Source organism: Oryctolagus cuniculus, chromosome 18 (assembly GCF_964237555.1).
Source record: "Oryctolagus cuniculus chromosome 18, mOryCun1.1, whole genome shotgun sequence".
NCBI classification, from domain to species: Eukaryota; Metazoa; Chordata; class Mammalia; order Lagomorpha; family Leporidae; genus Oryctolagus; species Oryctolagus cuniculus.
In genome coordinates, this window is record NC_091449.1 from 8,313,017 (window position 1) to 8,337,309 (window position 24,293).

A 24,293-nucleotide genomic window follows, 5' to 3' on the forward strand; every position below is an offset into this window, starting at 1 on the left:
AAAGCCAGGAGCCAGGGGCTTCTTCCGGGTCTCCCACATGGGGGCAGGGCCCACAAGGACTTGGGCCATCTGCTGCTGCTTTCCCAGGCCAGAGCAGAGAGCTGGTTAGGAAGCAGAGCAGCCGGGACTTGAACCGGCGCCCACATGGGATGCCAGCACCGCAGGCGGCGGCTTTACCTGCTGCGCCACAGCATCAACCCCACTTTTTAAGTTTTACAAATATACTTATTTGAAGTGCAGCGAGACAGATGCATTAAGAGCCTCCATCTGCTAACTCTGGCCAGGGCTAAGCCAGAACAAAGGCAGGAGCCCATAGCTCCATCCAGGTCCAGGCGGGCTCCTGGGACCCAGGGACCTGTGCATCTCCCTGCCCCCAGGGCGCGCATCAGCAGGGAGCGAGAATGGGAAGTGGAGTCAGGACCCAAACCCAGGCACTCTGACTCGGTTCACACACTGCAAGCAGAGCCTTTTTTTTTTTTTTTCCCCTAAAGATTGTGTCTGTTTGAAAGGCATGCATTACAGATAAGCAGACCCAGATCCTCCTCTGCTGTTGCACTCCACTCCTCCAGTGGTCTCCACGGTTGGGCTGGGGCCAGGCTGAAGCCAGGCGCTTCATCCAGGTCTCCCACATGGGCAGCAGGGGCCTAAGGACTCGAGCCGTCCTCCGCTGCCTTCCCAGGTGCACCAGCAGGGAGCTGGAATGGAAGCAGAGCAGCCAGGACTTGAACCAGGGTCCACGCGGGATGCCGGCACTGCGGACGGCAGCTTAACCCTCTGCACCACAGCGCCGGCCCCAGACATCCTCTTCCAAACTCACCTTCCAATTCTATTTTTCCATGAACTTTTAGAAATATCCTTAGATATGTTGGTCTTGGGCATTTTTTCCAAACTTGAACTTTCCACTCAAAAAGGCGACTTCTACCGTACATAAATCATAGCTCTAGAGGCAGCTTCGCGGCGCCGTGGGTTACACGGCCGCTAGGGGCACCTGCATCCCACGTGAGTGGCAGCTGGGGTCCCGGCGGCTCCACTTCCCATGCAGCTCCCTGCTAACGTCCATCCTAGGAGGTGGTGGGTGATGGCCCAAGTGCTTGGGCCCCTGGCGCCCACATGGGACACCCAGATGAAGCTCCTGTGGCCATTTGGGGAGTGAATGAACCAGCAGCTATTTGCACAGGTCCTCACTGAGGACTTAAAGGGCCTATCTCTTGAGGGGGGTGCACAATAGTCCATAATGTCGATGGTTAAATGTGAATGAGTCTGTCTCTTTCCCAACCTGAGACCTGGACCTTACTGGGAGCAACGTGTAAACCAAGGGCAAGACAGGCTTTAGAAAGTTCCACAAAGCAGCTTTGTAGGTCTGACTCACCTTGAGCCGCCAGCAAAATGTCGCCCATAGAATGTAAAACACAGATGTACGGCCAGTGTCAACGGATTGGGTCCACTGCCTGTGCAACAAATGTTTGACAAAGGGTAGGGCTATGTGCCAGTTCTTGAGGCAAAACTTTTCAATGAGACCTTCTGAAAGTTCACATGGGGGAGACTGAAGGCAAAATAAGGACGACCATCAGGGTGTAGAGGTGAAAGAGCAGGCTTTGAGATCTATAACTATTTTTTTTTAAGTTAATCTATTTATTTATTTATTTTTTGACAGGCAGAGTGGACAGAGAGAGAGACAGAGAGAAAGGTCTTCCTTTGCCGTTGCTTCACCCTCCAATGGCCACCGCGGCCGGCACACCGTGCTGATCTGAAGCCAGGAGCCAGGTGCTTCTCCTGGTCTCCCATGGGGTGCAGGGCCCAAGCACTTGGGCCATCCTCCACTGCACTCCCGGGCCACAGCAGAGAGCTGGCCTGGAAGAGGGGCAACTGGGACAGAATCCGGCACCCCGACCGGGACTAGAACCAGCTGTGCAGGTGCCACAGGCGGAGGATTAGCCTAGTGAGCCGCAGCGCTGGCCAAGATTTATAATGATTTTGTAATAACCATTTGGGATGGCCACGGGGGTCGGCATGCCAGGTTGGAGGGCTCCATAGGTGCCATGACCTTATTAACAGCGTGCAAATCCTGTAAAAGGCGCCATTCATTAGATTTTTTTATGACAAAAATGGGCGTATTCCAGGGAGAATTGGAAGGCTCTAGGTGTCCAGCCACGAGTTGCTCCCGTACAAGGCTGTAGCGGCATTTAACTTTTCTTGAGTAAGCAGCCACTGATCCACCCACACAGGAGTTGAGTATTCCATGTGATTTTATCCGCATGGGGTACAGGAAGGCCAGTGACCGTTACTAAAAATCCGAATATCTGAGTCCATGTCTATGTGTTTTAGAGGGGGCTGTAATAGGTTGAGTTATGCCCTGTCTCATTTTTCCAAGCCCTGTGCCAGGCACATAGTCCATGCGCAGCATTTGTTGTGTGACTATAGTATTAGGGCTACACAGGATAACTTCCATTTGGGAGAGAATGTCACATCCCCACAGGTTAACAGGGAGGCCTGGTAATACAAAAGGAGTCACAGTGTCCTTTTTTTTTTTTTTTTTTTTTTTTTAATATAATACCCTTGAGCTGACCTGGGGGTTATTGGACTGGCCTATACCTCGCAAATCAGTGAGAGATGCGGTCAGTGGCCAATGGGCGGGCCAATGATCTTGAGATATGACTGTGGCATTGGCCCCTGTGGCCAAAATGCCCTTGAAATCCTTTCCTTCAATAGTAAGGGTTGACACAGGCCTATTTTTTGTAATTGGCTGGACCCAATAAGCATCCGAGGAGCCCAAAGGGGTAATGCCCAGGGGCCTGGAAGAAAGTGAGGATGAACTTCCAGTAATAAAGGCAGAAGAACCAGCTGTGCTAGACGGGTGCCCTGTGGAACGACAGCTACTCCATTAGTAGCGGCTGCCAGCATTTTTATCTCCCCAGTAAAGTTGCTGTCAATAATACCGGGAACAACTTGAATGCCTTTGAGAATGGTTGACGCTAGGCGGAGAGTAAAGAGCACAGGTACCTGAAGGCAAGGGGCCCCGCACCCCTGTAGGGATAATTTGTGGGCCCTGGGTGGAACCTAATATTGTATCGGCAGCGGCACAGAGGTCCAGTCCTGTGCTACCTGGGGTTGCTCATTGGAGGGAGGCAATTGTTGGGCCTGAGGCTGGGAAGGGACAAACCGTTCTGCCCCAGGGTTTGTCCTTTGAGATATGGGGGCCAGGGGCTGGCCCCTCTGGGAGTTTCCCAGTTTGCGAGGTGGGAGGGGTTGGCCTGAAGAATTAGTTTTTGATCTGCATTTATTTGCCCAGTGATAGCCCCTATGACATCAGGGGCATAGAGTGGATGGAGCCACGCCTTGGGCCGTTGGTCTGTTTGATAAGGCGGTTGGCACAATGTCTGGGCTGCTTACAAGCGTAGCAGGTGGAGGTCCCCTTGGAGAGATTTTGGGTCAGTTTGAGTGCACCCCCAATTGCCAAGCCCACGGCATGGGCCGATCCCCCACCAGCGCAGAGCCTCACATAGTCTGAAAGATCACCCTGATGTTTATGAGGCCGAAGAATATCATTACAAGCTGGGTTGGCATTTTCAAAGGCGAGGTGCGTAACAAATGCGCTTCCATTTTCCCCTGGGCCAAGTAGTCTTTCGGCCACAACATTAAGGCGCGAGATAAAATCACTGTAGGGCTCATCCGGCCCCTGTAGGATCTTAGCCAAGGAGGTGGTAACTGGCCCCCTTTGAGGAAGCTTTCTCCAAGCCCCTAATTCGGCAGTTTGAATTTGCGCCAGAAGTCCAGAAGGGAACTGGGCTTGTGAATTGTTGGAATCATACGGGGCGTCTCCCAAAAAGTTTTCTGAGGGTCCAGTTTTTAGATGAAGTTTTAGCAGAATTTTTTGGGGCTATTTCTTTGCAAATCTGAACATAGTCGGCCCTCCACAGGACGTAGTCACCTCCGCTGAGAGCGGCTCTGGCGAGGACGTCCCAGTCATTAGGTGTAAGCCATCGGGCGCTCCGGTTCTCCAGCAAGGCCTGAGTATACGGGGCAGTGGGACCATACTGGGTGCAAGCAGTTCCAAGTTTTTCAATAAATCTGAGACTAAGATTTTTATAGGGTGGGGGCTGCCCATTACCAGTCCTTGATCAGGGCTCTGTTCTTTATCCCCTGACCCAGGTTTCTCACTGTCTTCCCCAGAGTGGTGAGACAAATTTCCCTCAGCTTCATTTTTCCCACCAGCAGCATGCTCAGAGCGATCTCCGCGGCTTGGCTCCGGGTCATGGGAAAAGCCAAAAGTGGTTGGTTTTTAGACCTGACTTTTTTTCCCTGAGGTCGGGTGAGGGGCTGTCCCAAGGTGTTACCAGAGAAATTGGAGGGTTCTTGTCTTTGCGCAAGAAAGAATTCAGGCGTGAGACAGAGTAGCGGAAAGTAGAAGTAGCAGTTTATTAGGGCAGGGACATCCGTAAGGACGGACGGACACCTCTCCAGACAGCACCTGAGAGAGTGCCCAGTCGCTGGGGGTGGGGCGGGTGGAGGTTACATGGTTGAGTGGAGAGATTACACCTGGGCGGGCGGGCAGGCCGGCGCTCAGCAGAGAGGCAGAGGGCTGAGCGCAACGTCCAGTTGAGGCTGAGGGTTTTAAGGAGATGGGTCTTGCTTCCCCACCTCTGCTCCTCTTGGAACAAAGGGCTTTTGGGATGTAAATAGAAAAACTTCTGAGTTTTCCCCTGAAGGTATCAGACAGGAGAAGCCTAGCTGGCGCCATCCTGGGTTCAGAGGACGGAGTCCTCGTCAAGGGAGTGCAGCTCCTTAAGGAGCTGAATATGTCCTCGTCTGTGCTGAAGTGATCGCCGCAGGGCTGACAAGTCAGGCACGGCAGGGTCGGCCCTTAGAGAGCCGGGGCGCAAAGGGAGGGCGAGGGGGAGGGTTATATGGCGGGGGATTTTTAAGATTTGGGGGCCAATCAGGATTATGATAACATAATTTGAATCTAATTTGTCAGGACTGCCTCGGATGGCAGGATATAATTGACTCGATTTATTGGTAGAAGCCGAAATGGGCTCCTTATCCTCATTTATGGGGTCCTCATCGGCGGAAGGCATATCCAAGATGACAGACGGACATTTAGATGTGGGTCGGGGGGTGGGGGGATCGCTGTAGCGTCTCCTCACCGTCCCTAATCAGGGCGTCGATGGAGCGAACTTTTACAATGTCATTGATTAGACTCCAATATGAGAAGGCCGTAACAGGCGCCTTTTCAGGGCCAAAGGTCTCATGAAAATCCTTTAAACATCTCCAACTCCTCACCACTTGCCCTCGTCAGTAGTTCCCTCCCTGGGGAACCAGGGACATAACTTTTCCACATACTCAAAAAATGCCTTTAGATCCTTATTTTTAACCCGAACTCCTCATGTCTTGAGGGCCTCCTTTAGACCCGAAACGAACATTTCCCGTGACGATAACGCCTGTCCCACGGTCAGTCACTAACCTTGCGCCGTCTTCACTCCGCAGCGTTGACCGAAGCTGATGTCTCGGGTGGGCAGTTCCGAGCCGGTCACACAGTCAGTTGGATCCAAGTTTTCCCCCTCGAAGGCGGCGTTCCTCCAATCTTACAGGCACTCGAGCCCCACGTTGGGCGCCAGCTGTCCCGTCCCGCGGGACGTCAACGGGGGCTAAGGACCTAGAGGGAGGAATGAGAGGGACAGGAGACACAAAGAAGGCAGCAAGACAGGAGTTCTGATTAAGCTGTAAAATTTATTTTTTTTACACAAGGGTTTATATGCTTTGTAGCAAGGGGGCTGAGGAGGAGGAACTGTTGTATGTGGGCGAGAGGCCCTGTAGGGCCGCATGATAACCGCATGTCTCAGGCGGGTGGGTAGCAGGCTGTATGCACGCCAGGATGTTTGCTGGACCTAGAGCTATGCATTAACCACAAGACGTTCCTTCACTTAACCACAGGACCTTCCAGCCCTTGAGGCAAGAAGCCACTGCAGGCACATCTTCACGCTTGGGGTCGTGGGAGGGGGAGATGTCCCCGACAGCGCCTCAGGCAGACCCGTCGGCACCAGGCGGGCGGACGCCAGGCCCGGCCTTGGCGGAGACGCTGGGACTGCGCCTGGCCCGGCGAGGACGCGGCAGGTGGCGCCACGCACGCACCGAGCCAAGATTCGTTCCGGAAAGTGTATTCGTGCGGACCCACGAGCAGCAGAGGCGGGGCTGGGACTGCTCCGGGGTGGGGGCAGCTTGGGGCTGAGCGTCCCCCGCTGCGGGGCACCCAGCCCTGCCTGGAGGCCGCTGTCCCTCGGGATCGCTGGATCCAACAAGGCATGAGGCTCAAGGGACCCCCCCCGAGTCCCCAAAAACCAACAGAAGCCGGGCTCGGGGCAGCGGACGGGACTTCCAGAAGCTGTGCGGACACAGGGCGGCCGCGGACTTCCTGAGGAAGCTGACCCCGCGCCAGCGGACGCGAGAGAGGCCAGGCCGCTGGGAGGGGACGGAGCTGCAGGGCGGAGGCGGGCAGGGATGGCGGCGGTGGCGGCGGTGCAAGCTGCGGCCCCCACGGAGGGCAACTGGATCACACCCGCTCCCGTCGGCCATGCAGCGGACGTGGGGGGCTGGGGTCGTTTGATCACAGGCGCTGGGACTCCAGCGGGGGTCCCCCCGTGGCCGGCTCAGGGGCCTTCTTTTCTGAAACGTCCGCTTCTTTCTGGTCACCGGCCGGGGCCGGCACGGGCGCGTCGTCTGCAGCTGGAGGGGGCCGAGAGCGAAGCTTAGATTCCCAGAGTCCTGCACCACAGGGACCTAGCCCCTCCTCCCTCAGACCAGGGGTCCAGCCCAGCCCTCCTCCCTCAGACCCAGGAGTCCAGCCCCAGCCCTCCTCCCTCAGACCCAGGAGTCCAGCCCCAGCCCTCCTCCCTCAGACCAGGGGTCCAGCCCCAGCCCTCCTCCCTCAGACCCAGGGGTCCAGCCCCAGCCCTCCTCCCTCAGACCCAGGGGTCCAGGCCCCAGCCACTCCTCCCTCAGACACAGGAGACCAGGCCCAGCCCCTCTTCCCTCAGACCCAGGGGTCCAGCCCAGCCCCTCCTCCCTCAGCCCCAGGGGTCCAGCCCCAGCCCCTCCTCCCTCAGACCCAGGGGTCCAGGCCCAGCTCCTCCTCCCTCAGACCCAGGGCTCCAGGCCCCACTCCTCCTCCCTCAGACCCAGGGGTACAGTTCCAGCCCCTCCTCCCTCAGACCCGGGGTCCAGCCCAGCCCTCGTACCTCAGACCCAGGGGTCCAGTTCCGGCCCCTCCTCCCTCAGACCCAGATGCTCAGCACCAGCCCCTCCTCCCTCAGGCCCAGGGGTCCAGCCCAGCCCTCCTCCCTCAGACCCAGGGGTCCAGCCCAGCCCTCGTCCCTCAGACCCAGGGGTCCAGCCCAGCGCCTCCTCCCTCAGACCCAGGGGTCCAGCCCCAGCCCCTCCTCCCTCAGACCCAGGGGTCCAGCCCAGCGCCTCCTCCCTCAGACCCAGGGGTCCAGCCCAGCCCCTCTCCCAGGCCAGGGCCAGCACCGGTGTCCGGACGGAACTTGAGCTGCCCCTCCGGGTTGGGGCCGGGGGCACCGAGGTCCTGTGGCTGCTGCTGCTGCTGCTTCCTCTGCTCCATCTGCAGAACGGCCTGCGGGGGGGGCCGCACAGACCCGGCTGTGGCGCTGGCTTCCCGGGCACTGGGGCCTCGGCCCCAGGGCTCCCTTCCCTGCCTGACGTGGCCGGGGGGCCGCCTGGCCACAGGGCAGCCCCTCTGCCCCCGGCTCTGCCTTCCCCACCCGCCCGTGTTGCACGCGGCAGCCGCACCGTGCGCCCACCACCACGGGGTCTTCCCGGGCTCTGGAGGCCCACGTGGACGAGATCGGGGCCCGGGGTCTCCGCACCTGCTGCAGCTCCCTCCTCTGAGCCTCCAGGCGGTCCTGGGACCGCCCCAGGGCCTGTGTCTCCTGGCTCAGCCGCTGGGCCTTGGCGTTCAGCTCGGCCTCGCGGGCGGCCAGCTCCTCCTCAAAGCGCCGCAGCTCCTCCTCCGTGTAGGCCGGGTGCATCTCCACGGTCTGCGAGGCCGGACACGGGCCATCCATCAGCGTGTGGCGGGCGGTCTCCAGCCGCGGCCCGCCCACCTCGCAGAGGCGAGGGAGGACCCAGTGCAGGCCAGGGCCGCCAGGGCAGCAGGACAGGGCTGAGGGTCCGCGGAGCGAGGCAGCTGCGGCCCAGCGCATCCCACGGGCTCACCTCCCACCCCTCCGCGGTGTCCCCGAACTCCTTCCTCAGAGTGGACGCGAGGAACTCCTCCAGGGTCACCAGGCGGTCCTGGTTGGCGTCCACCTGCGGGACGAGGGTGGGATCAGCGGCGGAGCCCCGCCCCCAGCCCGCCCTCCGGGGCCCCGCCCCCGCCTCGCACATTCTTCATCACGTGCTCCCGCATGCGCAGTCGCTCCTCCTCCATCTCACGCATGTCGTCCTCCTCGTTCTTCGGGTCGTACACTTTCTCCAGCTGCGGGGTCGAGCGAGAGGCAGGGGTCGCTGAGGAGCGCGGGGTCACCGCGTTCCCAGACCCCTTCTCGGAAACCCTCGCCCCCGCAGCAACTTCAACTCCCAGCAGTCCGCGGGGCACGGAAGCCTGGTGTCGCCCCTGCGCCTTCTGGGAGTTGTAGTTTTCTCCGGACGCCGACTCAGGGGCCCTCTAGCATCCCGGGGCCAGGTATGGCTGCTGTGGGGTCCCCGGCCCGCGGCTCCCGTGGCGCTTACCTCCTTGGTGAAAAGCGCCTCCAGCTCCTGCTCGTCCAGGACGCCGTCGCTGTTGATATCTGAGGGGAAGGGACACCGGGACAGGTCGTGACGGCCCTCTGGGGGTGAACCGGGGGCTCTCAGGCGTCAGTACCCCACGGGGGAGCGTGGGCTTTCCCGGAGCGTGCGTGGATCGATCCCAGCACCGGGAGTTCCGGGAGCAGGCTCAGCCCAGGATCGGGGGTGTCCAGGACTGCCTCACAGAGCAGGGCCAGCGCCCACTCCGGTGCCAGGGAAACCCGAGCCCCAGCTTTCTCGGTGCCCCGCTCCGCCCCGTCCCCCCAGCTCCCGCCGGGGTAGCCAGCGACCCTGCGCTTGCAGATCCGGTGGTCAGTTCTCAGCCTGCATCTCACCTAACCGTCAGCCGGCGCTCCCAGGAGGCCATCCTGCCCCCCCCCGCTGCCCCGCCCCCCGCTCCTCGCTGGCTCCACCCCCTTCCTCAGGCCTGGGGCTTTGCCGTCCAGCCTTGGGGTCAGCACTACCCAGTATGGCCGCCACTAGCCAAATGGACTGTTTCCGTTAAGTTTCAGCTTTTCAGCCCCTCTCATGCTACACGGCGACGGCCACGGGTGGCTGGTGGCCGCCACGGTGGACAGTGTACATGGGGGCTCCGGGTCCTCGGCCTCCGGCGCACCCACACGTGCACAGCCAGCGCAAGCTTCCTCCCGACGCGGGTTGGGTCATGTACCTGCCAGCCGCGTGTGGTCTCCCTCGCCCTCCCACTCCATCAGCCCGTGTGCAAGCCCTGCCTGCCCGTCACTTCTCCCTGCGTCCCGAGGTCCCTCCTCCCCACACTCTGGGCGCCAGCCCCTACTCCCGCGGGCTCTCCTCAGCACCCATCGGAATAAAGTCCCCGATCGCGAGCCTGGGGGCTGCCGGCACCTCCCCCACGCCCCGCTCCCGCCTGCTCCCCGTACGTTCGCTCCAGCAAGCCCGGGCGCCCCCCACAGCCATACTGCCTCGCTGTGCTGGCTGCCCGCCCCCCACCCCTGCCGGGGTGGACACTGGCCGGTCTTTAGGACTCAGAGGCCCGGTGCGTCCAGGCTCACCCGTGGTGGGGAGGATCCCAGCCCCACGCGGGGAAGGGAGGGGCCGGGCCTTGTGGTCAACCAGACAGATGGCTTCAGGCCGCCCAGGGCTGCCTAAGCCCCTCTAGGGCAGGAAGGCCCCTCTAGGGCAGGAAGGCCCCTCCTGGTGTTCAGGCCCCAAGAGGCCAGAGCCACCGCAGGGCTCAGCCGGGTCTGGGCTCCCTCCCCACCTTACCATGCAGTATGAAGAAGGTCTTGGGGTTAAACCTGTTGGGATCCAATCCATCCAGCTCCTCCCACACCTCCTTCAACTGGGCTTGGCTGCCCTGTGGAGGGGAGAGCCGCAGCTCGTGAGCGACAGGTCTGGGAGCCGCGCGATCCAGCCAGGGGACCCTACTCCCATCCAACCGAAGTCACTCCGGAGCAAGAAAGCCAAGAAGACTACAACTCCCGGCAGCCCCTGTGGCACAAGCCAAGAAGACTACAACTCCCAGCAGCCTCTGCGGCAGCGGGTTCCCAGTCTGGGTTCTCACAGGCACGTTGACTTTCGGGTGCTCTCGGTGCCGGCGCTGCTGCTCCTCCAGCTTCTTCTCCGCCTCCTTTCTCTGCTCCTCTCCCAGGGACTCCAGATACCGGCGGCGCTCGTGCTCCTTCAGCATCTCGTAGCGCTTGAACTCCTCGTGGTGGGCCGCGTCGTACTGGGCGAGGTCCCGGGTGGCCTGGGGGAGGCGGCCGCTCGCACTCCTGCCCCGGCCGCCCTGCCCGGCTCCCGATCTGACATCCGCCCCGCCCCGGCCCAAGCCCTGCGCCCTGATCTCACTTTCTGGGTCTCCACGATTGCTCCTCCCCAGGATGCGCCCTTCTCTCTGTCAAACGAGATGACAGGGGCCGGTGCTGTGGCCCCTGCGGTAGCGGGTAAAGCCGCCCCTGCGGTGCCGGCAGCCCTTATGGGCGCCGGTTCGAGTCCCGGCTGCTCCACTTCTGATCCAGCTCCCTGCTATGGCCTGGGAAAGCAGTGGAAGATGGCCCAAGTCCTTGGGCCCCTGCACCTGCGTGGGAGACCCGGAGGAAGCTCCTGGCCTGGCCCTGGCTGTTGCAGACACTGGGGCACTGAGCCAGCAGCTGCATGATCTGCCTTTTGAAAAAAAAAAAAAAAAAAAAAAGCCAGACTGTTCTAAGCTACTAAGCACTGGTCAGAGCCACAGCAGGAAGTTAGCACGGCCGTGGCGTGGGGGCCGGCCTGTACCGGATTCTCAGCCTGCGTTCTGTGGCCACACAGCAGGTCACCCCTGGGGGACAGCCAGCACGGCCCAGTGCGGAGAGGAGCGGACAGTTTCTGGAATGTTCTGGAGTCTAGCGAATGTCAGGACGGGGGGCCGGCCCAGTGCGGGGCTTTATTGCACCGCGTTAAAATAGCTGCTATTACCTTCATGGCCACTAGAGGGAGCTACCGGGACTCCAGGCCAGGCTGGGCAGCGGGCTCGGGGCTGGGGGCGCTCGGGCTGGGGGGTCTCGGGCCAGGGGAGCCGCGGCAGGGCTGTGAGCCGGCCACGGCAGCCTTGGCTGCCCCTTCCTTGTTGATCCCATGTCTCAGACGCCGACGGTATCAGTTCCCATTACCGCGGGGAGGGATGAACCCAAACTTAAGAGCTTAAAGTGATGGGATCCAAGCATCCCCTTGGCCCTCACAGCCAGGGCTGGAAGGCAGCCCTCCCCGGAACGGCGGGCGTGCTGGCCCAGCCGGCGAAGCTGCAGCCTGCCACGCCCACATCCCGCGCCTGGGGCCCTGCCACCCACGTGGGAGACCCGTGTGCCTTGGCTTTGGATGGCCCAGCCCTGCCGTTGCGGCCGCTTGGGGGAGTGAGCCAGAAGACAGGTTTCTGTCTCCGTCACTAAGCCTTTCAGATAAGAAATCCACCCTAGGTCCGCATCAGCGGGGGCCGCGGCGGGGGCGGAGCTGTGACGCGCAGGCGAGGCCGGCTGTGAGCAGCACCCTCGCCCGACCTGCCCGCAGCCTCTGCTTCCCCAGAGGCCGGAGGAAGCTTCGGGAAGCAGCCCAGCCTGCGCCAGCGAGGAGGAGGAGGCGCGGGCAGGGGACCGGGACCCTGCTCTCCCGCTGGGCCCCGGGCCTCCCGGTTACCGTCTGGATCAGCAGCTCCAGGTCGCGGGCCTCGAACGTGTGCTGGTTCTGGGGGTCCAAGTGCTCGAACTGCCTCAGGAGGCTCAGGTGGTCCACCTGCACGTCTGCGGAGGGGGGGGAAGGGAGGGAGGTGCTGAGCCAGCTGCACAGCCCACGGTGCGGGGGTGTGGGGGGGTAAGCCGCCGCACAGCGCACGGTGCGGGGGAGGGGTGAGGGGTGAGCCAGCCGCACAGCGCATGGTGCGGGAGGGGGGAGGGGGTGAGCCGCCGCACAGCGCACGGTGCGGGGGGATGTGTGTGGGGGGGATGAGCCAGCCGCACAGCGCACGGTGCGGGAGGGGGGAGGGGGTGAGCCGCCGCACAGCCCACGGTGCTGGGAGGAGGCTCAGGGCCCAGCACACAGGGCGCTGGGGAAGCTCCGAGGATCAATCTGCTGCCGGAGCCTGGGCCAGCAGGGAGGGCTTCCTGGAGGAAGCGAGCCCACGACCAAGGCTGATGTGTACAATGACTGTACTGGGGACAGCAGGGGGGGATCTATGCTGATCCCCGCTTTCTGGAGTTGGAAACGGAGGCCCAGAGAGGACGCGGCTGTGCACACAGGAGCCAGGCAGTGACAGAGCCTGCACCCTTGGGAGCCAGGACGGCGTCGCGGCCACGGAGGCCAAGGCCAGTGGAGGTCCCGCGTGCAGGAGACTCTGCACTCAGTGAGCCGCGCTGGGGTGACGAGGGCGCCACAGCCCAGCAGAGGGCGCCCGCGGGACCGTGGTGAACCTGGGCCCCAGAGGCCGGCACAGACTTTGGACCGCCGGCCAGCTCCCCAAAGACGTCCACGGCCCAACCCCTGCGCCCTGCGGCTGCGCGACCTCGGGTGTGAAATGGGCCTGGCAGACGAGGCCCGGCTGAGGCTCTGAGATGGGGACAGGCTCCCGGGCTCCCGGGGGAGGAGCCCCTGTGCCCCCCAAGGCTCCCTGTGAGAGGGCCAGGAGAACTAACGACGGCAAAGCGCGACGAGATGGCCGAGGGCGACGCCAGGCACCGGCCCCGTGGCACAGCAGGTGGAGCTGCCCCCTGCGACGGCGGCGTCCCAGGTTCGAGTCCCGGCTGCTCCACTTCCGCTCCAGCTCCCTGCTAGGCCCCCGAGGAAGCAGCGGATGACGGAGCCCAGGGCTTGGGCCCCTGCACCCGCGTGGGAGACCCGGCTTCAGAGAGGCTCAGCTCCGGCCATTGCGGCCAACTCGGGAGTGACCCAGGGGACGGAAGACCTCTCCCTCTCTCTGCCTCTGCCCCTCTGTAACTCTGCCTTTCAAATAAATAAATCGCTTTAAATATGATAATGAGGTTTAAAATTTAAAATAGGGAAACAGAAGACAGACGAGAGGGCACCGTGAGCGCTGAGCTGAGCTGGGAAGAACAGGCACCTTACAGGGCCGGGAGGCCCCGCCCACCCGCGGCCCCGCCCACCCGCGGAGGCCCCGCCCCGCCCACTCACTGGGCTCCTGCTCCGCGTCCATCTTGGCCTTGAGCAGCATCCGCAGCCGAGACACCTCCTGCCTCTTGAGCTCATCCAGCTTGGTGCGCACGTGGTGGCTGACGAAGTCCAGCTCTCGGCTCAGTTTCCCGCTCTGCAGGGAGCGAGGGGTCAGCCTGAAAGGCCGGGCGGGCTCCTCCGCCTGCCCTGCCCCGCTACTGCGAGCCCACAGGACAAGGCGCAGCCCCTCAGGTCCGGGCCCTGCGCCCTCTGCACCGCGCCTCCCGTCGCCTCGCACGCTGGGCTGCAGCTGCACTCATGGGGTGTGGGCTCACACACAGGGGGCGTGGCCTGCCAGAGACAGCAAGACCAGGTGACCCCAGAGATGGACATTGCTAACAGCGGCGAGCGAAGCCCGTGCACGGTGCACCCTCGGCCCCCACACGGGAGTCGGCGACGACGCAGGGGATCCCAGCGCGGCTCATGTTTTGAATGAATTCCGCGTGCTAAGCGCGGGTTCCCCAGAGCCCTCTCCCGCCGAGAGGCCCCCCACACCGCGGGCTCAGCTGGCACCGCAGGGCCTGCGTCCCCTGCCCTCACCTTGATGTCCTCGGCGTTGGCGGCCTGCAGCTTGTCCCGGAAGTGACCGTCCGTCTCCAGCACGTTGATGACCTCCTGCAGGTACCGGTGGTAGTACAGCCCGGTGTCCTGGGTGACAAGGACAGACACGCAGCCATCGCCCCGCCCTCTGCAGCGCCTTCCTGTAGGCAGGACCGCGGCCCTGCTGCCCCGGAGGACTGACGATGGGGCTGGGGGCCAGGACAGCAGGGGGCCTGCTGTGGGGCACGAGGACTCCGGGTTCCAATCCCACTCACGGTGTAACCCTGACCCGAGGGCTGGTTTTCACCTCCTCCCAAGTCCGGGGGGGATTTGCGATGGAAATCGAGGGGCGCCCAGCCCGGCACCCCCACGGAGTGCGTGCTGGGGTGGACGGAATTTTGCTGGGAAGCAGTGACACAAGCTTCCGTTCAACCACCCATCTAGCAGTTCACTGAGTTTTTTGAGAGAGTTCTCATTGGCTGATGCACTCCCCACATGCCCACAACAGGCTGGGGCTGGGGGCTGCGGGGCCAGGAGCTCCATCCGGGTCTCCCGCGTGGGTGGCAGGGGCCCAACGGCTTGAGCCGTCGCCCTGCGTGGTCCCAGCTCCCAGGGCGCGCAGTAGCGGGAAGCCAAAGGCAGCCACGAGGGATTGGCGCCTATCAGACACAGCCTGGATGTCGCCATCCCATACGGACACCGGTTCAAGTCCCAGCTGTTCCACTTCCCATCCAGCTCCCTGCTAATGCGCCAGGGAAGGCAGCGGAAGATGGGCCAAGTGCTCGGGCCCCTGCACCCGCGCGGGAGACCCGGATGGAGCTCCAGGCTTCCTCCAGGCATTTGGGGAGTGAACCAGCAGGTGGAAGATGCCTGCTCTCCCTCCCTCTCCTTGTCCTCTCTCTGAAATCCTGCCTTGCAAATAAATAAATGAATAAGTAAATGTTGCGAAGCACTAAGTCTGGTGGGATTTGACAGACAGCTGTTGGGATTAGTGCGCAGCTCAGGGGCCCTTTCTTCCGTTCAAACCCCAACGCCTGGAGCTCCGTGAAGTTAGGACGCCTCTGCCTATCATCAGCCGCTCCCGGTGCTCCTGGGAGATGTAGTTTTCCTTTAATTTCTCGTTTCTTCTCGGGTGGCAAGGCTCTTAAAGCGAGAGAGGCTTAGGTGGACAGGGGTGCTTTGTAAACTTAGCATCTGGCCTGATTTTCAAGTGGGGGGCACCCCAGTTTTTAACTGAGCCCCAGACCCCAGTGTTGCGAAGAGAACGGCAGGCGGGCCACAGCCGCAACCTTGGGCTCAGGTCGCCCCGGGGGCGCCGAGGGCTGCAGCGCGCAAGGCGGGCCACTCACGGGACTCTCGGTGGCGGGGCTCTCGTCCTGGCGGGGGGACCCCCGCTCCAGCGGCACGGCGCCCGCAGCGTGCAACAGCAGCAGCAGCAGCAGGGCTCTGCGCGGCCCACGGGGCGGCATGGCGGCCGGTCTGCGAGGGGCAGCGAGGTGGAAAATGCAGACCCCCAGCCGCCTCCCAGCTCAGTCCCCTGGGGTCCGGCCCCCCGTGCGGCCCCCACCCCCGGGAGTCCGGACTCAACGCGTTTCGTGACCCGGCACCCGGGGGTCCACACCTGCAAGTCCCCGCTTCCTCCGCCCCAGGGACTCGGGAGTCCCGGCCCCCAGCGCCCTCTTCCCTCGCGCTCGGACACCCCAGACCCCGGCCGTTCCTCCCCCAGACCCCGGAGTCCAGGCTCCGCGCCTCCTCTCTCCCAGGACCCGGAAGCCCTGGCACCGGCCCAGCCTCCCCCGGGACCCCGTTCTCCGGCATCGCGGCCCCGTCCTCCCCCTAGGACCCCGGAGCCTGGGCCGCGGCCCTCACCTCGTCCTCGCCGCAGAGGGCGTTTTCCCGGGCCAGGACCTCAGGGGCTCGCTCAGTGATTTCCCCCCTAGGCCACGCCCATCTGCCCGGAGATCCCGCCCCCAGGACCCTGATTGGTCCACGCTGGCTCCGGGCGCTCTCGTCACGCCTCCTGGCCTCGCCCCTTGCCGAAGTCCCGCCCCTATCCCCCGACAGCTTCGCTTGCTTTCTCAGAAGCCCCGCCTCCTGATGCTGCGCTTCCTGCCATGTAGGACACTTTCCCGAAGAGAACTACAACTCCCTGCAGGCCCTGGGCGGGAGCGGCGGAAATGAGTCACTTCCGCCGACGTCTTGGCCCCTTCGCCTCCTGGGAGTCGTACTTTGACTATTTGTTTTCGCGCCCAAGAAGCACCTGCGAGGTGCAGCTCCGTAGCAACCGAGCAGACTTATAAGCTCCTTATAAAAGGAGACACATGGAGGAGACTTTGCGGCCGCCGCTTCTCTCAGGCCCCTTTAAGGAACACTTACGTGCCATTCCGATTCAGAACCCCGGGGTTGCCTAGCTGCAGGGCTGGCCAGAGGTCACTGCTTTGTTGGAAGTGAGTGTAGGGGACAGGGAGAGAAGAGATTAGGATAGGCCCCAAGAGGCACGCTCTCTACCTCTGAGCCCTTTGTTCTCCTCCTGCCTGCTTCCCAGAGAACCCGAGATTAGTCCCCAGCTCTCAAAGAGTTAGGTGTGCTTTAACATGGCCTCCAGAGGCAAGGCCCTGAGGTGTGAATATGAGTAGCCCGTCCCCGCCAAAGCGGAAGAGAGTCTTCAAAATCCCAGGTAGGTGGGACCTGCGCAGGGGTTTGCAGCCCGGGGCCCCGAGCTGCAGGCGTAGAGAGAGTCGGGCTCCCTGCCCCCCCCCCCCCCCCCCCCAGTGAAGGAGTCGGAACAGCTGGCCGTCAGTCCTGCTGCAGGACCCAGGCTGCCCGGGCTTAAGGTCAGGTCGGGAGGGCAAGGGCTGCTGGGAGGCTGGGTCTGCGTTCTGACCGCTTGTTCTCGCCTCTCCAGGATGTCTCAGGAAAATAGCACGTGTAAGAACGGGTGAGTGTGGAACCAAGCTGTCGGGGCGCGGGGTGCGGGCGCTAGTGGAGTTCATCTGAGACTTGATTATGCCTCCCCGGCACTCGGGTCCGGCCCCGTAACCTAGCAGGTGGAGAATCCGGGGCTTTGCAGGGGGACTGGGGACTGGGCTCCTGGGCCCTGCCAAGAGGGGGCTGCCGGGGGAGACCTCCGGGCGTGAGGGGGGACGGGGGACCCTGAGACGGGAAGAACGCAGATTCCAGACACAGAAAAAGCTTGAGATCTGGCGCAGCAGGCTCAGGTTCCGCAAGGTCTGTGACCTCACCGCTCAGAACCCGAGTGGGGCGGGGGCAGGCGGGGAGGGGGGAGGGCAGGGGGGAGGGGGAGGGCCCCGCTTGCTCCCACACCAGCCTGCGTCTCTCCCAGCACCCTTGCCGAAGAGCTCGCTGCCCTGAGGATGCAGAAGCTGGAACAGCAGGTACCCTGCCCAGGACCCTCCCCCGCCCCCACCTCACATCTGCACTTGGGAAATAAGAAATAGGAACTTGGGACCCTAGAGAAGCAAACCCTGGTGCGGAGACCCCTACATTTCGATGGAAGGAGGGGCTGCGTGCCCAGGACTCTTGGAGCTGAGGGCCTGGACCCTTGAGACTCAGGGGGTCACGAGTTCGCCCACCTATGCGGGCCTCCCCTCCCCAGCCCCCCCCCCAACACCTGTCTTCCCGTCTGATAACAGCGCGGGTTCCCGCTCCCGCCCCCTCCAGAGGCGGCTGTTCGAGAAGAAGCAACGCCGGAAGCGCCAGGAGCCGCTCATGGTCCAGGCCAATCCTGACGCTTCTCTGCGGCACCGGCAAGGGTCGCGGCGAGAAGACCGCTTCAAGGCCGACCACCGTGAGGGCAGCTCCGGGGCTCTCAGATGGAGACGTCAGTCTGTGGGGAGGAGCCAATAGGAGCGCGGGGGCGGGGCCTGGCAGGGCCTTTGGGCGAAGCCAAAGGGGAGCATGGGGCGAGGGTTCGTGGGCGGGGCGCATTGCCATTGGAGGATCGTGCCCGAGCGCGTCCTGTGATTGGGCAGAGCTCGAGGGCGGGGCCTGGGGGAACCCGGAAGCGGCCGGAGAGAGCCGAGGCCGGGAGCGGGGTGCGCGGAGCCAGGTGGCGCCTGGTGGCGGGGCGTGGACGGTTCGGAGGCGAACTTGTGGGGAGGCTGTGCGAGCCTGGCATGGGGTTGTTTAGGCGCGGAGCGGTGCCTGTTTGAGCCGTAGGATGGCGTTTCGGCGGGTGCGGGGGTCCGCGTGCTGGAGCCCTGTGCGTTCACTGACGCCGCCGCACTTGTCCCAGGCTTTGGGAACCCTCTCCTCCAGGCACACCTGCTCCCCGAAGCGCACGGTCCGCCGGGCACCGTGGGCTGCGGTGGGGACGGCAGCGGCGAGCGCTGCCCCTTGCTGTCGCCGACGGAAGCAGGTAACCGCCAGCCCCTGGGCCGCCTTCCCCCGAAAACGGCTCCGACCAAGCCCAGGCGTCTGCGGCCCCACCCGCTCCTCCCTCCTGCCTGGGCCGTCAAGTCCTGAGCCGCCGCCGCCGCCTCCAACCCCCTAGGACCCGAGGCTCCAGTCCCCTCCCTCTCCTGGCTTCCAGACAATTCCGAACCAGAGCTGGAGGAGGTCTCCGTGGAGGACGTGCCCGTCTCTCCTCAGCCCTATAAGGAGCCTCAGGGAACTCGCCGCAGGGGTTGGCTGGCCTGGAAGTGGCCCGGTAATTTCGGGAACATCGGGGTGAATTCCGGCTTCCTGCCGTGTGGCCGATCGTCTTCCTTTCTTGGAAGCCGCTTTCAAAAAAGAAAGGTTTATGTGTTTCTTGAAGGGCAGTTATAGATCCCATAGTTCCGTGGTTCTTGGTGTGTTCACAGATCTGTGCTGTTGCCTCTCTCTATCCTAGAACACTTATGCCACCCCGAAAAGAAACCCTGCGCCCATTAGCGGTCACCCCATGTCATTTCCTCCAAGAGAAGCCCTGATCCACTTCTTGTTTCTTTAAATTTGCCCACCCTGAGGCCGGCGCAGCGGCTCAATAGGCTAATCCTCCGCCTAGCGGCGCCGGCACACCGGGTTCTAGTCCCGGTCGGGGCGCCGGATTCTGTCCCGGTTGCCCCTCTTCCAGGCCAGCCCTCTGCTGTGGCCAGGGAGTGCAGTGGAGGATGGCCCAGGTGCTTGGGCCCTGCACCCCATGGGAGACCAGGAAAAGCACCTGGCTCCTGGCTCCTGCCATCGGATCAGCGCGGTGCGCCGGCCGCAGCGCGCCGGCCGCGGCGGCCATTGGAGGGTGAACCAACGGCAAAGGAAGACCTTTCTCTCTGTCTCTCTCTCTCACTGTCCACTCTGCCTGTCAAAAAAAAAAAAATTTTGCCCACCCTGTTTCATGTCCGTGGAATCATGCGATATGTGACCTTCTGTGTCTAGCTTCTCTTATGTATAAAGTTGCTAGGGGTCATCTATGCTGCAGCCTTGCCAGTATTTCATTCCTTTTCATTCCCTAGTAATATTCCATTGTGCCACACACACCCCCCCCCAATCCCCATGACATTGCCAGCATTTCAGTGACAAGACTCCACATTACTGCCCCAACTTCTACCCCCCGTCTCTGGGATAGGAGAAGGGTGAGACCCTCACGTCCCTTCCTATTCTCAGCAGCCTCTCGGGAGGATGTGGCAAGGGAGGGCAAGGAGTAGTGAGTAGGGGCTGAGAACCCCAGAGTTCTGGCCTTGTGCCGCTAGCCCCGATGGCCATGTCCCAGACTCATGGGACCGAGTTTTCCTTACTCCGGTCCCGGCTTCTCCCCCCCTTAGGGGCCACCACAAAGGACCAGAGTGAATTACAGGATGTGGAGGACGAATTCAATGAGCCCAGTCCAGACGCAAAGCTTGGAGTGGACAGTGGCTGGGAACGCGGGGACGTGGGCACCTGCCAGGTGACGGGAGGCACGGGCGCTCCGGAGGAGGAAGACGGCCAGCCTGGGACACCCGGGGAGGGTGGGGAGGAAACCCTGGGGCGCTTTTTCTTCCCTGCTGTGATGGGCTAGCAGACGCTGTGTGTGTGTGTGTGTGTGTGCGCGCTATTTATCAGAGCCAACTGCTCTCACTTAGCCTGGTGCAAGGGTTCCCTTGGAGCCACACCTGGGCTGTGTGCAGTGTTACCTGAATTGAATCTACACCGTTTTGTCCGAATGGGCAGTGCGCCCCACAGGGGTTCTCCAATCAGTAGGCAGAGTCGGCTCGGCTTCAGGGGGAAAGCGAATAGAACTAGCCAATCAACAGCTCCTGGGGCGTGGCTGGGTTGGCTGACTGAGACCTTTGACCAATGGCACAGGAAACATGTATGGCTGGGGGCGGCACCCTTTGCTGGGCTGGCCAATCAGCAGTCGGCAAGGTGGGGCGCCCGCTGTCGCTCACCTTTGAATTTGCCGTGTGGTGCTAGAGCGAAGACCCGGAGGAGAAAAAAGAGGAGCGGGGGTCTTCCGGAGTGACCCCCCCAGAGGCAGCGGAAGAGCAGGTGTCGGAACGCGAAGGCAAAGGCCCGAGCGGCCCTGACAGCGGCCACGTGGAGGGCTTGGTGCAGTTGCCGCCGTCCAAGCCCGGGCCTCGGCTGGGCGAGGACTTGGAGGCCTACGTGCTGCAGCCGGCGCCTCAGGGCCACATGGTGCAGTGCCGCATCAGCCGCAACAAGCGCGACGTGGACCGCGGCATGTTCCCCTTCTACCACCTCTACCTGGAGGCCGAGGAAGGCCTGAAGGTTCGGGCACGCCCGCCCGCCTCCCAGCCCGAGCCCCTTCTGCGCAAAGTCGGGATGTCCAGGAACCCTGGCCTCGCTGGTCATTTGCAAGGTGGACCTGCCCACTCCCACGCCCAGCCCTGGCCGTCCCAGGCCCGGAATCCGTTCCTCATGGAGCCCGGTGGCCTCGGCCGTCTCACACCAAGTCTTGTCCCACTGCAAGTGGTCTCTCCTGAGCTTCCTCACTGTCAGACCTCACTCAGTCCTGGGACAAGCCACACCCCTGACAGGGTGCCCCTCCCCTCAGGGCTGACCCCTAGCCAGGCCTGGGTATCAGGATGAACGTCCCTTCAAAGTCCTGCTCCAATGTTGCACGTGAGGCCGTTCCAAATTCTCAGTTCCTGCCTGTGACGGTCAGGCTTGCCACGGCCTGGGCTTAAGTCCCAACCAGGGGTCGCTACTAAGAGGTGAAGCTCCCGTCCAGGACCCAGCTGATGGCTTCCTCAGGGAGAGCCCCACCTCCCAGCAGGTTTGGGGGTCCTTACGGCCCTGGTGCCCTCGCCATGGCCACGGGCCACAGCCTTTCCTTGTCTGTGGACTCCTAGAAACCCCTTCCGACCGGCTGTGTCTCCCACCCGCAGCACTTCCTCCTGGCTGGGCGGAAGAGGAGAAGGAGCAAAACCTCCAATTACCTCATCTCCCTGGACCCCACAGACCTGTCCCGGGACGGCAACAACTTTGTGGGCAAAGTCAGGTGTGCAGAACGGGTAGCAGGGAGCCGGGCCGGGGGGGGGGGGGGGGAGAAAGGGACGAGAGGACCACAGTTTCCAACAGGTCACAGGCTCCCCCTGGGGAGTCTGATTCCGGAGGTGCAGCCAGGGGTGTGGGAGAGAGAGGGAAGCCGTTCGAACCCGTTGGGGTGCAGGCTCTCAGAGGCACGGGGCTGGGCCTTCTAAGTCAGGAGTCAGAGCCTGGTGTTGAACCCAGGTGCCCTGACGTGGGACGCAGGTGCCTTAACTGCTCAGGCCAAATGCTGGCCGCAGGGAGGAGGGTTGCTAACGGGCCATAGTAGGAGGCTGCAGGCTCACCACAGGGCTGGGGGCCGGGACTGGGGCTACAGGGAAGCTGATCCTCACCTGGGGGGTGTTGTATCCTACCCACTCCCTTCCCGGAGCAGATCTAACATCTTGGGCACCAAGTTCACCATCTTCGACAACGGGGTCAATCCCAAACGAAGGTATCTGACCCCGGGGACTTCCCGGCTCCGAGAGGAGCTGGGAGTCGTGTGTTACGTAAGTGTCCCAGGGTTGGGGGAGAAGGGGCAGGACAGGAGAGGAAGAGAGCCAGGCCAAGGGGGAAATAATGCCGGCAGGAGACCAATGTCCTGGGATTCCGGGGGCCTCGGAAAATGACCGTGATCATCCCTGGAATGGACAGGAAGAACCAGAGGATCAGAGTCCAGCCCCAAAATGTGAGCCCCCAAGGTTGCTGCCCTGGGGGCGTGTGGGGGAGGGGTGGAGCTGCCATCCTAGGTCCCGGGGCGGGGGAGGCCGGAGCGGTGCAGGTGGCCCGTGGATCCTGGGGAACTCTGTCGGATTCCCAGGGCGTGAACTCATTTTCTGAGGGTTGGTTTCGGTTAACCACGCCCCCTACTTGCCCTCCCAGGAACAGGAGTCACTCCTGGGTCGCTTTCATCGCGGAGCCAAACAGGGGCTGGTCCTGCTGCGAAACAAGTACCCGTCGTGGAGCGAAGAGAACGGCGCCTACGTGCTCAATTTTCACGGCCGCGTTACGCGCGCCTCCATCAAGAACTTCCAGATCGTGCACCTGGATGACCGTGAGCTCCTAGGATCCCGCGGCCTCCCTGGGCCAGGGGGCGTGAGCACCCGAACTACCTCTCCCATCAGCACTGGCGCGTTCTTCTAGGCAGGGCGGGCGCCGCGCTGTGGCAAAGCCTCCTGGGAGTTGTAGTTTGCAGGACCCGCGGGGGCGTTAAGGTCTCAGTAAAGGGCGCCACACGAACCTCTTGGGAGTTCTCTGAGCCCTGAAGCGGGGATCGGGAGAGCGGCCGCCCAGGGCTCAGTTCCCGACTTCCCCCTCAGCGAATTGCCTGGTGCTGCAGTTTGGCCGGGTGGCCCCAGACATGTTCACCATGGACTTCCGCTTCCCGCTTTGCCCGCTTCAAGCCTTCGCCATCTGCTTGTCCAGTTTCGATGGGAAACTGGCTTGTGAGTAATTCAATAAATACCACTCCCCCGCCAGCCTGGGCGCGTCTGCTTCTGCACCGTCTCAGGACCAACACGTACTAGATGCCGCCTGGGGTCAGTCCTGGCCCTGGGCGTGGAAGGCACCTACCCCCATGGGGTCCCCAATTACAGGAGCTGGAGGTGAGGGCAGCGTCGTAGCGGCCTGGGGAGTCAGTGGACAGGGCAGGGCGTGAGGCTGCACATTCGGGCCACTTTTTTTTTAAAGATTTATTTATTTATTTGAAAGTCAGAGTTAGGCAGAGAGACAGAGAGAGAGGTCTTCCTTCCACTGGTTCACCCCCCAATTGGCTGCAACAGCTGGAGCTGGGCCGACCCAAAGCAAGGAGCTTCTTCCAGGTCTCCCATGTAGGTGCAGGAGTCCAAGGACCTGGGCCATCTTCTACTGCTTTCCCAGGCCACAGCAGAGAGCTGGATCAGAAGTAGAGCAGCTGGGTTTCGAACCAGCACCCATATGGGATGCTGGCGCTGCAGGCGGTGGCTTTAACCGCTGCACCACAGCACTGGCCCCGGTCCACCTTATTTGAACTGGATGGATCAGAGATCAGAGAATTCCAAGCTGTCTATGGAAGCTTGGGTGGGTGATGGAAGACACGCATCAGGGAGAACGAAAATGGCTTACATTCCTAACACGTGAATTAATTCATTTGATGAGCACTTTTTTTTTTTTTTTTTTTTTTTGACAGGCAGAGTGGACAGTGAGAGAGAGAGACAGAGAGAAAGGTCTTCCTTTGCCGTTGGTTCACCCTCCAATGGCCGCCGCGACCAGTGCACCGCGCTGATCCGATGGCAGGTGCCAGGTGCTTCTCCTGGTCTCCCATGGGGTGCAGCGCCCAAGCACTTGGGCCATCCTCCACTGCACTCCCTGGCCACAGCAGAGAGCTGGCCTGGAAGAGGGGCAACCGGGACAGACTCCGGCGCCCCAACCAGGAACCCGGTGTGCCGGCACCGCAGGTGGAGGATTAGCCTAGTGAGCTGCAGCGCCGGCCGAGCACGGTTTTAAACTGTGATCCTTTTGAGGCCTTCCAATCCTGCAAGTTGTGTACAACTGTCAGCTATGTTATAGATAAGGAAACCAAGTCTGTGCACAGCGGACTCAGAAACATGACATCAGACGACAGGAAAATCTCCCGGAACTCAGCCCCAGGCGCATGCCAAGGCCCCCAGAGAGCGAACCCCAGCATTCTGGGCTAAGGGGGACCTGCAAGGTGGTACAGTGCCAGTGTGTGGCATTGTGGGTCCCCTGCCGCCGGCACACGGCACCCCATGTGCTGTGTCCCGGCACCTGGAAAAGCTATGGAAGATGTCCCTGCCACCCATGCAGGAGAC

The 24,293-nt window shown here is 62.3% G+C and overlaps 2 protein-coding genes across 9 annotated transcripts; one reads left to right on the plus strand and one right to left on the minus strand.

Annotated features, from left to right (window-relative positions):
- Positions 1–5,707: 5,707 nt before the first annotated feature.
- Positions 5,708–16,045, minus strand: NUCB1 (nucleobindin 1). The gene is made up of 13 exons (XM_051828815.2): positions 15,889–16,045; positions 15,369–15,498; positions 14,020–14,127; positions 13,441–13,573; positions 11,953–12,056; positions 10,346–10,531; positions 10,048–10,138; positions 8,746–8,804; positions 8,399–8,491; positions 8,230–8,322; positions 7,881–8,051; positions 7,522–7,627; positions 5,708–6,720 (listed from the first exon to the last, which is right to left on the minus strand). Exons 2-13 carry the CDS (start codon positions 15,486–15,488, stop codon positions 6,602–6,604), a joined length of 1,383 nt encoding a protein of 460 aa, XP_051684775.1. The 5' UTR covers positions 15,489–15,498; positions 15,889–16,045; the 3' UTR covers positions 5,708–6,601.
- A 208-nt stretch (positions 16,046–16,253) lies between these two features.
- Positions 16,254–23,165, plus strand: TULP2 (TUB like protein 2). 8 transcript variants are annotated; one of them, XM_051828750.2, is made up of 13 exons: positions 16,254–16,696; positions 16,925–16,957; positions 17,363–17,414; positions 17,701–17,860; positions 18,275–18,397; positions 18,533–18,688; positions 19,779–19,900; positions 20,407–20,721; positions 21,342–21,454; positions 21,878–21,992; positions 22,073–22,171; positions 22,366–22,537; positions 22,803–23,165. In XM_051828750.2, the coding sequence occupies exons 2-13, from the start codon at positions 16,926–16,928 to the stop codon at positions 22,934–22,936; spliced, it is 1,593 nt and encodes a 530-aa protein (XP_051684710.2). In that variant the 5' UTR covers positions 16,254–16,696; position 16,925; the 3' UTR covers positions 22,937–23,165. The 8 variants fall into 8 exon arrangements, with proteins under 8 accessions (XP_051684710.2, XP_051684712.2, XP_051684711.2 ...); XM_051828752.2 differs by having other exon boundaries at positions 18,572–18,688; XM_051828751.2 differs by having other exon boundaries at positions 17,701–17,827.
- Positions 23,166–24,293: the final 1,128 nt, after the last annotated feature.

Excerpts from the sequence above, each read along its gene's own strand:
- NUCB1 (XM_051828815.2), bottom strand. The coding sequence starts at position 15,488 with ATGCCGCCCCGTGGGCCGCGCAGAGCCCTGCTGCTGCTGCTGCTGTTG. Across the intron at positions 10,532-11,952 it reads TGGAGCTGCTGATCCAGACG|GCCACCCGGGACCTCGCCCA; the intron begins GTAACCGGGAGG and ends CGCCTCCCCCAG. Across the intron at positions 7,628-7,880 it reads AGAGGAGGGAGCTGCAGCAG|GCCGTTCTGCAGATGGAGCA; the intron begins GTGCGGAGACCC and ends CCCCCCCCGCAG.
- TULP2 (XM_051828750.2), top strand. The coding sequence starts at position 16,926 with ATGTCTCAGGAAAATAGCACGTGTAAGAACGG. Across the intron at positions 16,958-17,362 it reads AATAGCACGTGTAAGAACGG|CACCCTTGCCGAAGAGCTCG; the intron begins GTGAGTGTGGAA and ends CGTCTCTCCCAG. Across the intron at positions 19,901-20,406 it reads GGGACGTGGGCACCTGCCAG|AGCGAAGACCCGGAGGAGAA; the intron begins GTGACGGGAGGC and ends GTGTGGTGCTAG.